General features: G+C 49.9%; 1 protein-coding gene and 1 pseudogene across 1 annotated transcript; both read left to right on the top strand.

The window, feature by feature from the left end:
* Positions 1-1,894: 1,894 nt before the first annotated feature.
* LOC109700404 (metallothionein-2) lies at positions 1,895-3,418 on the top strand. Its single transcript, XM_020185579.2, has 3 exons — positions 1,895-2,093; positions 2,520-2,585; positions 3,184-3,418. Exons 1-3 carry the CDS (start codon positions 2,066-2,068, stop codon positions 3,273-3,275), a joined length of 186 nt encoding a protein of 61 aa, XP_020041168.1. The 5' UTR covers positions 1,895-2,065; the 3' UTR covers positions 3,276-3,418.
* A 7,407-nt stretch (positions 3,419-10,825) lies between these two features.
* On the top strand, positions 10,826-12,093 carry LOC109700309 (metallothionein-1-like; annotated as a pseudogene).
* The last annotated feature ends 1,365 nt before the right edge of the window (positions 12,094-13,458 follow it).

Genomic DNA, 13,458 nt, shown 5'->3' with positions numbered 1-13,458 from the left:
TGTGTCCTCACCTGAATTCAAAATGGAGACCAAGCTGATGTCGGTCGTAAGTGGTAGAGTGTCATCCTGCCAGTGTGAGACTGAGTTCCACCCCAAGTACCACCAAAAGTTAAAAAAGGAAGGAAAAGAAAAGAATTCTAAAAATGGACACCGAGTTTTCCTGCTCCAGTTGTAAAGGATACCTGAATCTCGACCAAAGGCCACCAACTTCACAGCCACAGCACACGGTGTCCCTGGGTTGAGGATGGTAGATTCTAGTCTGAGCTGGGTGAACTCAATGTGTTCAATCGTTTCTTCTACCTGAGTTCCTAATGGCATTGTCACCTTCCTTGTCCCCCCTTTTCACAGTTCAGGGTGCTGAGACTCAAGGCTGACATCAGCCTGACATTATCTTGTTCATATTGTCCAATAGCTCAGTGTGACTGAGGGCCAGCACAAACTCGGCAGGAGAAAGCACTGCTTTGGCACTTGGAGACACAAAAATCCTTCTCCGCACTTCATTTCATTTGATGTATATATTTATTTTTAGACAGGTCGTTGAATTGCTTCTGACTCTGTTTCTCTGTGGGCCTTAGAGATCAGGACTGGGGTGAGGCACTGATTGGCAGGCATAGACCTAGGCTAGGATTCATGTCAACTCCTATAAAGCAAGGTCTTCAGGGAAGCCAGGTGACCTCACTGAACTTCCTTTTCGGTAAAATAAGAGGAGGGTGCTGGATAATATGGGTTCAGGTTAGGGGTGCACACATGGTCCCCTCCATTCTCAAGGGAAGTCTATGGCACAGAAACTTCTTGGTCCTTTATTTACTTTCTCTGACCTCCTGTCAGAGCCCTCACTTCCAGCCCCCTCTCTGATTTTATGCTTGTATGTGATGCAGCCTGGCAAATCCATCTCTTCAGTGACTTGAATGCCACTCAAGGCATCTCAGTCTCCATAGGGAAGGAACCGTTTTTATCTTCTACCACTTTCAGGTGTCAGCCTTGGTAAGTGGTTTAATTATTCGTGATTGAAATCAAAGCACACAAAAAAAATGCTTTTTTGAGATTGAACAGGGAACTTCAATAAATATGTGTAGAAATAAGGAATCCAAATATGCAGAACTGGATGTGGTCGAGCATGCCTGTAGTCCCATCCATCACTCATGTCACTGAGGCAAGAGGAGTTGTCTAGTTTTGATATGGTGACCTTGTATTTAAATGTTAAAAAAAAAAGCAAGAAAGTTCAAAGTCAGGATGCACTTGTTTAAATTCTAGCCCTGTGCCACTTGACATCAGCGAGTGGTCACAGATTTAGGACTTGACCCAGTATTTGTGGCAACGTGGCATGTGTGTGGTTTCTGGCTCCAGAAGAAACACTTGGTGTAACACTGTCATGGAGTGGGGTAGCAGCCTGGGCTAAGGGGAGCCCCACCAGTGCTCTAGGCCAAGGCCAAGGACCCCAGTGCCCATTGAGTGGACAGTGAAACAAAGGGGGACAGACCAGGTCCCTACCCATCTGCCTGCCGTGTACAAGCAGAATGCCCAAGGACTAACGTGAGGACAGGCACAGGTAACTCTGGAAAGATAGACGGACACTACGACCAGTCCTGTGCACACAAAGCCTCGCTTCTCGCTGTGACTTCAGCAATGGCTGGAACGAAGAGTACAGCCAGGCTAGGATGACATCACTGTGCGGGATTGCGGTTGGGGACAGCCACCACTCGGTTTCTGGGATTCTGACAGTGACCCGAAAACTCTCGGGCACTGGAAAGCTGAGGCCAGCGAAGGGATGCGGGAGGCAGCGGGAGGCAGCGGGAGGCAGCGAGGCGGGGCGCACCGCCCTCCCACCACGCGAACCGCACTTCAGAGACCCGGGTTTCAGGGAGGTTCTGCGCCCGGCCCGCAGGGTGCGCTCAGCCCGCCAAGGACCGCGGGCGGGTGACACGGCGCGGGCGGGTGCAAACCCTTTGCGCCCGGGACAAACCCCCGACTATAAATAAGGAGGCGGCGCTCTGGGCGCCAACGCCTTCCAGCAGCCACACAGCCTCTGCCTTCCGCCACATCTGCAACCTCCCCGGAGCTCGAGATGGACCCCAACTGCTCCTGCGCATCTGGTGAGACACCCCGACATTTACTTCTTCAAACACCATTTCCCGATCACCGAGCAGTGCCGCTAGAGATGGAGGGCGAGTTTGGTCGGTAGTTCTGCTCTCTTTCTCTTGCAAGCGTCTTTCTCTGCTCTTGGAGCAGAAACGTCCTCCGAATGGGTCCATGTCAGCATGGGGAAGACAGTGGTTCTGTCCTTGTCACCCAGCAGGGGTTCTTCAAGGCTGAGCCCGGGGGCTCTGTCAAATCTTGAGCTGCGTGGACTGAAGGAGGCAGGGGACCCCTCTTCCCGTCTAGGGAGAGGCGGGGTGAGGCTTCCTTGAGGCTTCAGTGGAAGAGCAGCTGGTCTGGGGTTGGGCTGTGCTGGGCTCAGGTGTTGACCTCTGCTCCTGTCTCATCTCTCCTTGCTCACTGCTGCCTTCTCCTCCTCACAGGTGACGCCTGCACCTGTGCTGGCTCCTGCAAGTGCAAGGAGTGCAAATGCACCTCCTGCAAGAAGAGTGAGTGGGGGGTTGTCCAGCAATCTGGACTGGGTGAGGTCGGGAAGGATGACAGGGCTGGCTTAGTGTCTGCCTCTGGGGAACTGGCTGTCCTTTGTCCCTGGAGGCCATTGCACCCATGTCCAGACTTTGCACTCTCCCCAGCTCCCAGAGAAGACTTCCTCTATTGGGAACCAAATCTCTAAAGTACCCCCTGTTGTCTGAGACACAGCCATGCCCTGGTGACAACACTCTTGTGGGCGGGGCCAGGTCTCCAGCCAGGCCAGTGAGTGTGTGTGTGGGAGGGCGGTTTCCAGCAATCTGGACTGGGTGAGGTGGGGAGGGAACTCAGAACTGGCTCAGAGTCTGCCTCTGAGAACTGTTTGTTCTTTGTCCCCAGAGCACATTCCACCCCTTCTTTAGGTTGTGCATTGTCCCCAGCTCCCAGGTGCAGGGCAGCCTTTCTCTATTGGGTATCAAATCTTTAAAGTACCCCCTGTTGTCTGAGACACAACAATGCCCTGGTGACAACACTGCTGTGAATAAGTTGGGTCTCCATCCACAGACAGGAAGTGCTGGTCAGTCTGCTCTGCTTCTCACCCTGCTCTTCCTTCCCCAGGCTGCTGCTCCTGCTGCCCTGTGGGCTGTGCCAAGTGTGCCCAGGGCTGTGTCTGCAAAGAGACATCTGACAAGTGCAGCTGCTGTGCCTGATGTGGGGACAGTTCTGTTCCCAAGTGTAAATAGAGCAATTGTACAAACCTGAATTTATTTTTCATAACATTTGGGACTTCTTTTCAACATTCCTTTTTTTGTGTGTGAAGTATGTGAATTGTAATAAAAATTGATGACTAGAATCTGGCTCTAGTTTTCTTTGTGTGCTTTGGAAATTTGGTGTGGGGTGGGCAGACTGGGAATTGTAGACCTGGGACGTGGGATCAAATGTTGGCCCCTAAATTGTACAAAGAAGCCACTATGAACCTCATCTTCTGTAACGTAGAAAAGTAGGTACCAGATTCTTTGGTGTGTGGTCCCTTCCTTCCTCGTGTGTAGTGGTAGTGTTATAGAAAATTCATAAGCCTTTATTTACAATTTGATTCCCAGACTCAACCTCAGTTCCCCATAGATTTTAGGCTTGAAATTGATCCAAGGTGGGAAATCCAGCTTGAAAGTGGCTGAAATCTTCATCAAGCTTATCAAACTCCATGTGGAAAAACACTTTCTAATTTTTAGGCATTTCAAACCTGAGCCATGGTAAATGAACTGATACAATTTTGCAGATAATGAAATAAAAAAAACAAACCTATTTTAGATTCAAGAGAAAATTATGAATAAATGTGAAGAAATAAGGAAACTACAGATCTATCTTCTCTGCCTGAATGTTTATTGATTAATTGACAATGTGCATTGCAGACTGGAAACTGCAGACAGTACCCAGTGTGGACCACATATCTGGAGCAGCACTGGACCTAATGTCCCCACAATCAGGTATCAGTGACCCAGACCACTGACAGAACTTAGCTGACCCCTGAAGTTCCCTGATGTGATTTGGCTCTGTGTCTTGGAAGCTCCCCACAAAGGCAGGATGAATTTGCTCTTCCAAATTCCAGTGCTTGGCTGCTTCAAACAGCAGTGTGTTCAGGGATGTGCCCAGCGTTTTCTTGGCAAGGTAACGGGTATGTGATTATTTGCTCCAGATGAAGCACTTCAAGCCCTTAGTATTTTCCTGTGGGGTGGGCAGGCTGGGCATGGGGAGTTCAGGGACAGTTCTTAGCCAAGGAGGCTCCTACACCAGAGCTCATAGGCTCCTTCAGCCTGGAGAGTGGAAGAAAGGGGGCCAAGCCCTAATCCAGCCCTTGAGCTGTATACAAGGGCATCAGGGCCAAAGGACTAAGGTGGGGACAGGCACAGGCAATGTGAGGGAGGCAAAGGTGTCACTAGTGGCTGGTCCTCTGCACACAAATCCTATATGCTCACCCTGATCTCAACAATTTGGGAAGATGGGCTCCTGCAAGGCTACGGTGACATCCACAATGCACCCCTAGGGCGAGGGAAGAGACCATGGAATGCTAAGAGGCTTGAGAACTTGCTGGAACTGGAAAGGTGGACAGGCCAGCAGACATGTGGGGCCAGGCACACTGCCTCTGCCTCCGGGGAGGTTGGACCTCCAGAGCTGAACTTGAGTAATAACACACTTGGGACACAGAGTGGGCTCAGTCTGGCCAAGGCCTAGGGACTGGCTGCCTGGGGGTAGAGTGGAGCAGGTACAATTATCAGAGCAGGTGCAAGGACTGGGACAGGGCTTTTGCTCTGGGCCCTTTCCAGCCTTGAAGCCAGTAGGAGAGCTCAGGGTTCAAATGTGTCTTCCAGCAGGCCACCAGAAGCTTGCTTTGTCCTTCCATCTTCACCTAGCCTCCAAATGGACTCTTAAGTGCTCTTATAACACGGATAATGGATATCTCACTCTGATCCTTAGGACGTCCAATTGTGGGCCACAGCGCAGAGTGTCCCTGTGTTCAAGAAGGTCAAATTGTGTTCTGAGCTGATTAAAATCAATTTTTGTAATGCTTTCCTTATAGGTGAGTTTCTGAACATAATTCTGTGTCACATCTTACAGTCTAGAGAAGGTAGGCTGAGACTGTCCTCTGACTTTACCCAGGGTCATCCAATGTCCAGGGCTAGCAAACTGAGTAGAGGACTCTGCGCAGTCCTGGAGTAGGCAGGTAGAGGTTGCTTCCCTGGAGTTGAGAACCTGAGGTTCTGACCTTTAATTTCAGTCATCCAGGGTTGGGTCTGGCATTTGAAAACTTCATTTTTGGTGTAACAGGAGGGTACTTGCCCTTTCCAGATAAGGGGACAGAGGACCAGACTTCTCTCCCTTCTCCCTGAGTGGGGAAGGAGCACTCAGGGCTGGCCCTGCTCAGAGGAAGTGCTCTGAGGAGCTAATGCCCCCTGCTGTGTGTCGCCTGCACCTCTCTCCAGCTCACTGCTGGCTTCTCTTCCTCATAGGAGGCCCCTGCACCTGCCCTGACTCCTGCAGCTGCAAAGAGTGAAAATGCACCTCCTGCAGGGAGAATGGTAGGACCTGCCTGTGGATCTGGGGGTTTTGCTCAGTCCTTGGAGGAAATCCAGTGGGCTGTGGGCAGAAAAAGGCCAATGACCTGCTTCCTGGAGCCCTCCCTTCAGCCCTTGATCTTCAGGATCAGATCAAGAACTTTGGAGATCGTGTTTCCTTACTCTTATAACAGACAACTGAGGCCCAGTGTGGTCACCAGGAAGCCAAGGACAGACCTGATCCTTGAGGACTTTCCTCTCCATATGGCCTTCCTTTTGTCCTCACTGGAATTGTCACTGCCTCCCCTGGCTTTCTACCTGTCCTGGGCTCATGTGGGGATTCTACAGCATGACTCACCTCAATGATCCCTCAGTGTCTCCTGACAGCAGGCTGGGCAGAGCTCATGCCAGGCCTGCTGTTGTAGAAAGTCAGCTGTGCCCCCTCACTCTTCCCGTCCTTTCCCAGGCTGTTTCTCCTGCTGCCCCGTGGGCTGTGGCAGGTGTGCCCAGGGCTGTGTAGGCAAAGGGGCATCTGACAAGTGGAGCTACTGTGCCTGGTGTAGAGACAGCTGTGCTCCCACAGGTGAGTAGGGTGACATGGATTCCTTTTTCATACAACTCTGACCCATTTGCTACATTCGTTTTTCTACAAAGTATGTGACTGATAAAAGAAAAAAAAGATGACTTGATTCTGACTCTGTTTTCTTTGTGTGACTTGAGAGTAAGGGACTGGGATAGGGACTGATTGATATGCAGGGACCTGGGGCTGGGATTCAAATGTGAGCTCCTGGAAAGCAGTGACTCCAGGCAAGCCAGCTACCTCACTGCTGACCTTCTTATTCTCTAAAATCAAAGAGCTTTGAGCAGGATCTTTGGGTGGGGAGTGAAGGAAATGTATGGTCCCCTAAGTCCCCATGGGAAATATCGATGCCACAGAAACTTCTCAATTCTTCCTTTGCTACCCTGATTTCCTGGTGTAACTTCAGCTCCTTCTAAGTGTGGGATATCCCATTTCCCAAATGCTGGAATCCTTCCCAGGGTATCTCGGTCCCCATAGGGAAGAAACGACTTTTATTTTCTATCCATCTCACAACTAAGCCTTGGTAAATGATATGAACTGTAGAGAAAATGCCGTCAAGGAACACAAACCCATTATTTTATATGTAATAGGAAAACATCACTAAATACATGATGAAATAAGGAAACTAAGATTTCGAGCTGGGCATGGTGGCCCCCACCTGTCATCCAGCACTTGTGTTACCTGGACTAAGAAGACTTGTGCTCCTGGGCAGATTGCTGGGCTTCTCTCTCCCTCTCTCTCTCTCTCTCTCTCTCTCTCTCTCTCTCTCTGTTTTTGATGGCTCTGGATTTTGAATTTACGCTTGCTAGGCAGGTGCTGAATTGCTTGAGCCACTCTACCTGCTTGACTGCTGTGCTTATTATTCTGGAGTTCAAACTGACATCCCCCCCTCCCCTGCCCCCTTCTTCTCCCTCTCTTCCTCCATATGACAGGAAGCCCAGGGTTACCACTATTTATTTATTGTTTATTCATTTGTTTATTGGTTTCTTTTACTAGCCCAGGCAATCCTCTCCCCCCTTATCTGTGTCTGACCACCGATGGAATACACCTCTGTCTAACAAGACATGTAACTTTGGAGATGTGGCACCTGTTAACCAGTATATAAAAACCAAGGCTGCCATCTGCTCTAAGACCTGTATTCTATCATAATCCCAGAACAAAACTTCTGAGTGTCTCCTTAAAAACAGAGCATTTTCTCTCAGATGTAAAACAGTTTGGGGATTGAGTCTCACTCTCTCTTTTGTTTGGTGAATAATAATCAGACTCATTTTCTTTTCCTCAAAAATCTGTTCTAAGTTTTGGTGAATTGGCATTGCCAGGCTAGGGGACTGAACTTTTGGTAAAAGTGGGGGCCGTGCAGGATGATCTCCATTTCAAAGCTAGCCTGGGCTATGGAGGAAGACCCTGTCTCAATAAAAGCCAAAAATTTAAAAATATGCTTGTGCTAGTGGCTCATGCCTGTAATTCTAGCTACTCAGGAGGCAGAGATCAGAAGGATCTTGGTTTGAAGCCAGCCCAGGGTGGGGGTGGGGAAGGTTAGGAGAAGGTCACAAGACCCTATGTCGAAAATATCCAACACACACAAAAAAAGGAGCTGGTGGAGTGGCTCAAGTGGTAGAGCACTTGCCTACCAAGCATGAGGCCCTGAGTTCAAACCCCAGCACTACAAAAAAATAAAAATAAAAATAAATTGTAAAAGATTTAGACAGTCCATACAAATATACATCAATGATGTTCGCTGTACATCAGAAAAATTAGTGCACACTGTCACCAGTCTGTGGACCCTACATCTTGAGCAGCACAGTCCCAGACATCTCCATAAGAGCCATCAGTGACCAGGGTCACTGCCAGGACACTTGCTGGCTCTTGAGAGCTCCCTGTTGTGACTTGAGTCTGTATCTTTCTTCTGAGTTCCTTCCAAAGTCAAAAGGAGCCCATACCTCTAATACCAGCACTCAGGTAGCTGAGGCAGGAAGATGAGGAGTTCAAGGCTGGCTGGGCTACATAGGGAGAGTCTGTCTTAAAAAAAAAAAAAGGGGGGGTGGTGGGAGAGACAGTTTAAAGTCAGGATGACTTTGCTGGAATTTGAAATTCCAGCCCTGGGCTATTTGAAATCAGCACTGTGACCAGCACTTGCTTGACAATATAACAATATAACAGTGCTACAGATGAAGCACTTCATGTCCAAGTGTTCTGGAGTAGGGTGACCGAGTGGGCTATTGGGAGCCCAAGGAGAGTTCTAGGCCAGTGACCAGGGCACCATTGTGTAGACAATGTAAGAAAGGTGCACAGAGCGCTGCTTGCACCCACCTGCTTCATACAAGGGGAAAAAGGTCAAAGGATTAAAGTGGGGACAAGCACAGGTACTGGTCGGGAGGCAAAGGTGACATCAGGGGCCAGTTCTCTACACACAGCTCCTTCATGCTAATCCAGATTTCATTGATTTCAGAACATGTCCTCAGGCAAGGCTAAAACGACAGTGCGGGACTGGGGTTGGAGGATGGCCATAGCTGAGTTTCTGGAATGCGTGTGGGCAAGAGTGGGGGCAGTGACCAGAAACCTTGCTGGAACTGGAAAACAGCAGCTAGGCACCAGGAGGAAGGGAGACAGCATAGGCTGGGCACACAGCCCCGCTTTCACCAAAACCACATGACCCTACTCTTAAGAGAGATCTGCACGTGGCCAGCAAGTTGCCATCAGTCTGGCGGGAGGATTAGGTGCCTCAGTGGGGTGGGCACAGGGGTCAGGAAGGGCAAAAAGCCTTGAGTGGGTCCTTTGCGCCCCAGCCCCTTTCCTGGCTTTGAAGCCGGAGGGCTGGCTCAAGGTTGGGAATAGGTTTCCATCATCACACTGGCCTCTACACATTTTACTTTGGGCTTCCGGCTTCATCTAGGCTCCAAATGGACTCCAGCTGTTTAAGGATTACCTAGCTCTGGGGCTGCAGAAGCCCAATTATGGGCCTCAGCACAGAGTGCCCCTGGGTTTGGGAGGGTCACATTGAGTTCTGAGCTGAGCGGACTCAGTTTCTCTAATGCTTTCTTTCTGGTTGAGCTCCTGACAGCATTTCCACCTTCTCTGCCCCCGCATGGCAGAATATCAAGGCTGTTCTGCCCAGGACCAGGGGATCACAGGGTGTGTCCAGGGCTCTGTGCAGTCCTAGAGTATTTGGGCGGACAGAGTCAGAGGAGGTTGCTTCTTTGTTGTTGAGGACCTGAAGTCCCGGCCTCTTGTTGCCTTCATCCAGGGCTGGGTCCTGAGTATAGGAACTTCCTTGTGGAGTAAAAAGGATGGCACTTGCCCTTCCTAGATGAGGTAACAGAATGTCAGATGTCTCTCCCTCCTGCACTGGAGAAGAAGCATTCAGGGTTAGCCCTGCTCAGAGGAGGGGCTCTGGGGAGCTAATGCTCTCCTGCTGTGTCTTCTTCATCTGTCTCCAGCTCACTGCTGTGTTCTCCCTCTAGCTAGACACCTATACCTGGGTTGTGGGCATCAGCAGACCAGTGACTTCCTTTTCCATTCTCTGATCAGCACTTGATTCAGGATCAGAGCAGAAAAAACTTTAGAGATGGTTGATTCTTTCTTCTTAGAACAGGGAAACTGAGGTCCAGATTGTGCACTAGGCTGCCAAGGACAGACCTGGTACTTGAGGGCTTTCTTCCCTTTTGTGTGCAGTTCTGTGGATGTGGCCTTCCTTGTGTTCTGTGGGACCTGTCACTGCCTCTCCTGGCTTGTGTGTGTGTGTGTATGTATGTGTGACTGGAGTTTGAACTCAGGTCTTTGCACTTGCAAAGTAGGTACTGTATGGCTTGAGCCACACCTCCAGTCCATTTTCATCTTGTTATTTTGAAGATGAGGTCTCAATAACTTTTTGCCTGGCCTGGCCTCAAACCGCAAGCCTCCCAAGTAGCTGGGATTATAGGCATGAGCCACCAGCGCCCAGCTGGCCTGCATTTTCTTGGCAACATGACATGCCTGTGGTCATTGCCTTTAGATGAAGAACTTCATGTCCACAGTGCCCTGGAATGGGGTGGCCAACTAGGCTATGGGGAGTGCTAGGTGAGTTCTAGAGCAAGGACCAGGACACGCCTACCCATTCCATTGTGGAAAATGGAAGAAAGAGGAATGGGGCAGAGCCCTGTAGGCACCAACTTGTGAACAAGGAAAGAGGGCCAAAGACTAAAGTGGGAACAAACACAGGTAATGCCAGTGGCCAGTCTTCTGCACATACCGCCCTCATTTTTGTCTTGATCTCAGCGCTGTAGGCATATGGGCTCTGGCTAAGATGTGGGCCTGGCCACGACTTGGCTCCAAGAATGCTCTGAGGCAATGGTGACTGGCAAACTTGCCAGAACTGGTAAGGGCTGCAGGGCAGCAGGGTGCAGAATGTCGCGTGGGGCCTGGTGCAGAGCGTCTTCTACCCAAGAAAGCGAGCATCAGAATTGGCCCTGCAGCATCTGCCCTCTGCCCACAGGGTACACTAGGCCCGGCCAGGGTCAACGTGCAGGCTTAGCCTAGATGCGTACAAGCCCCTTTCCTTGGCTATAACACCATCAGGTCATCACCTAGTTCTAACACGCCTTCCAGCAAAGTCACCTGCATCTTTCTTTCCTTGGACTCACTTGCTCTGATAATGGACCCCGGCTTCTCCTGTGCCACTGGTAAGGGATGTCTGATTCTAAACCTTAGGACACAGAATTCCCAGCCAGAGCACACAGTGTCCCTGGGTTTGAGGCAGTCATATTTTGGGTTCTGAGCTGAGTGGACTCAGTTTGTCTCATGCTGTCTTTCTAACAGCGTTTACGCCTTCCCTGTCTCTCCATGTCAGAATTCAGGATCCTGAAGCTCAAGACTGTCCTTCCTGCCTGTCATTATTCAGGTTCAAGGATTGCAGAAAGAGCTCAGGACCCTGTAGCCTTGGAGTAGGCAGGGCGGATAGAAGCAGAGGAGGGAGCTTGCTCTTGGGAGATGAGGACATGAGGTCCTGACCTCCTGTTGCAGTCATTGAGACTGGTCCTGAGTATAGGAATATCCTTATGGAGTGAAACAGGATGGCATTTGCCCTTCCCAGATGAGTGACAGAAATACCACATGTCTCTTCCTCATCTCTGAGTGGAGAAGGAGCACTCAGGGCTGGCCTGCTCAAAGGAGGGGATCTGGGAACTAATGCCCCCTGCTGTGTCACCTGCACCTCTCTCCAGCTCACTGCTGGCTTTTCCTCCTCATAGGTGGCTCCTGCACTTGCCCTGACTCCTGCAGCTGCAGAGTGTGAATGTGCCTCTTAGAGGGAGAGTGAGTAGAGCCTGCCTGGGAAAGTGAGGATGGATAGGAGGCAGGAAGAGTCCCAAGCCCAGCAGTCAGGAACAAGCCAACCCACCTTCCCCGCATCCTTTTCCCCCAGATCTGATTCATTCTTGGAGCAAGAAGAACCTCAGAGATGGTCGATTACCAACCTTCATCCTGTAATGGGAAACTGAGGCCCAGAGAGTGCACCTGGTTGTCAAGCACAGATCTGATACTTGAAGAGTTTTTAAGTGCTTAGTTGTAGGACCCTGGCCTTTACTTATCACAATTGGTTCTGTCACTGACTCTCCAGTCTTTCTGCTCTATTCTGGACTCAGGTGGGGCTGACCAGCTTTTTTCTAGTAAGAACGTGACTTCAGAGATCTCCCAGGTGTCTCCTGACCCATTATGCCATAGGAACTAAGGATCTTGTGAGCAGGAGGTGGGTCTCCAGACAGGCCAGCTGTTGTGGCAGGAGGTGCTGGTTAGTCTGCACTGCCCTCTCATTCTCCCCTTCCTTCTCCAGACTGCTGCCCCTGTTGCCCTATGGGCTGTACCAGGTGTACCCAGGGCTGTGTCTGCAAAGGAGCATTTGACAAGCGTACTTGCCGCACCTGATTGGTAACAGTCCCAACCCTTTATGTAACTAGATCTGCTCCTATATCCAAAACTGGAGTTTTCATACACCCCTGGCCATTTGTTATGTTCCTTTTTCTGTGACATAGATGAATGACAATAAACTTTTTTTTGGTGAGACCAGGGTTTGAACTCAAGACTCCACGCTTGAAAAGCAGGCACTCTACCACTTGAGCCACACCTCCAGACCATTTTGTTCTGATTATTTTGGAGATGGGGGGGGTCTCACAAACTATTTGCCTGAGTTGTCCTCGAACCACACCACCCTCCCGATCTCAGCTTCTTAAGTAACTAGCATTACAGGTGTGAGCCACCAGTGCCCACCTGACAAACTCTTGCAGACTATTTTGGTTCCAGGTGCCTCATGGTAAATGGGATATTGGTCTTGGTTCTGGTCAGGTTGTAGGGGACCCACATTAAGGGAGGAAAAGCAGGAAAGGACAAATGGGTCCAGGTCAAGGCACCGTGCAATCTTTTTTGGCCTTGGCTCTCCTTTGTGAGTTATGGCAAAGGGTTTGCTTTATCATGGAGAAACAGTCAACTTGTACTCACTGCCCTTTAGGTATATCTGTATCACAGCCTATACTCAACAGCCACTTATTGTGTACCTACCACATCCACAGTTAGGCATGGGCTCTCACTGATGAGGGGAGCATGGACCTTACAGACTGCTGGAGACCAGTGAATTATAGAAGAGGAAGTCTTGTAAAGAGGCAATGGCTCTGATTGCGAATGCACATGGGTGAACCTGAACAAAGACCCATTTGCACAGACACCTATGGACAGTATTCCTGCTAGAGAGCACAGCTTGAATAAAGAGTTCTGGTGTATTCAGGAAGCAGAGAGTGAGTCTGTGACACAGGGGAGTAGCCCTTGCTTCTCTGAGGGAGGGGGACCGAGACCAGGTGCCTCACTCATCTGAATGACTCCCAGCCTGGATGCACAACTGCTTCATCAGAGAGACTTAAAAAAAAAAAAATGCTTGCTGGGTACCAGTGGCTCATGCTTGTAATCCTAGCTGTTCAGGAGGCAGAGATCAGAAGGACTGAGGTTCAAAGCCAGCCGAGGCAAATAGTTGCAAGACACTATCTCAAAAAAACACATCACGAAAAAGGGCCGGTGAGTGGCTCAAGGTATAGACCCTGAGTTCAAAACCCAGTAGTGCAAAAAAAAAATAAGTGCTCAAGGCAGCATCCACTCCGCACCCACTCCCCAATTCTGATATCTTAGGTCTAAGGTAGACCTGGGAACTTGTATTTCTAACAAATATCTAAGGTTGTGGCCTGCAGAGGCTGTCATACAGATTCATTTCGTGAAATAAAATGAGTTCTGTCATTTCCTCTCTGT

The sequence above is a fragment of the Castor canadensis genome, chromosome 15 (assembly GCF_047511655.1).
Source record: "Castor canadensis chromosome 15, mCasCan1.hap1v2, whole genome shotgun sequence".
Taxonomy (NCBI): Eukaryota; Metazoa; Chordata; class Mammalia; order Rodentia; family Castoridae; genus Castor; species Castor canadensis.
This window is presented reverse-complemented; position numbering and strand designations above follow the sequence as displayed.

Bases quoted from the DNA above. Each gene is read 5' to 3' on its own strand.
- LOC109700404 (XM_020185579.2), top strand. From the start codon at position 2,066: ATGGACCCCAACTGCTCCTGCGCATCTG. The intron at 2,094-2,519 runs GTGAGACACCCC...TCCTCCTCACAG, and splicing joins CAACTGCTCCTGCGCATCTG to GTGACGCCTGCACCTGTGCT. The intron at 2,586-3,183 runs GTGAGTGGGGGG...TTCCTTCCCCAG, and splicing joins ATGCACCTCCTGCAAGAAGA to GCTGCTGCTCCTGCTGCCCT.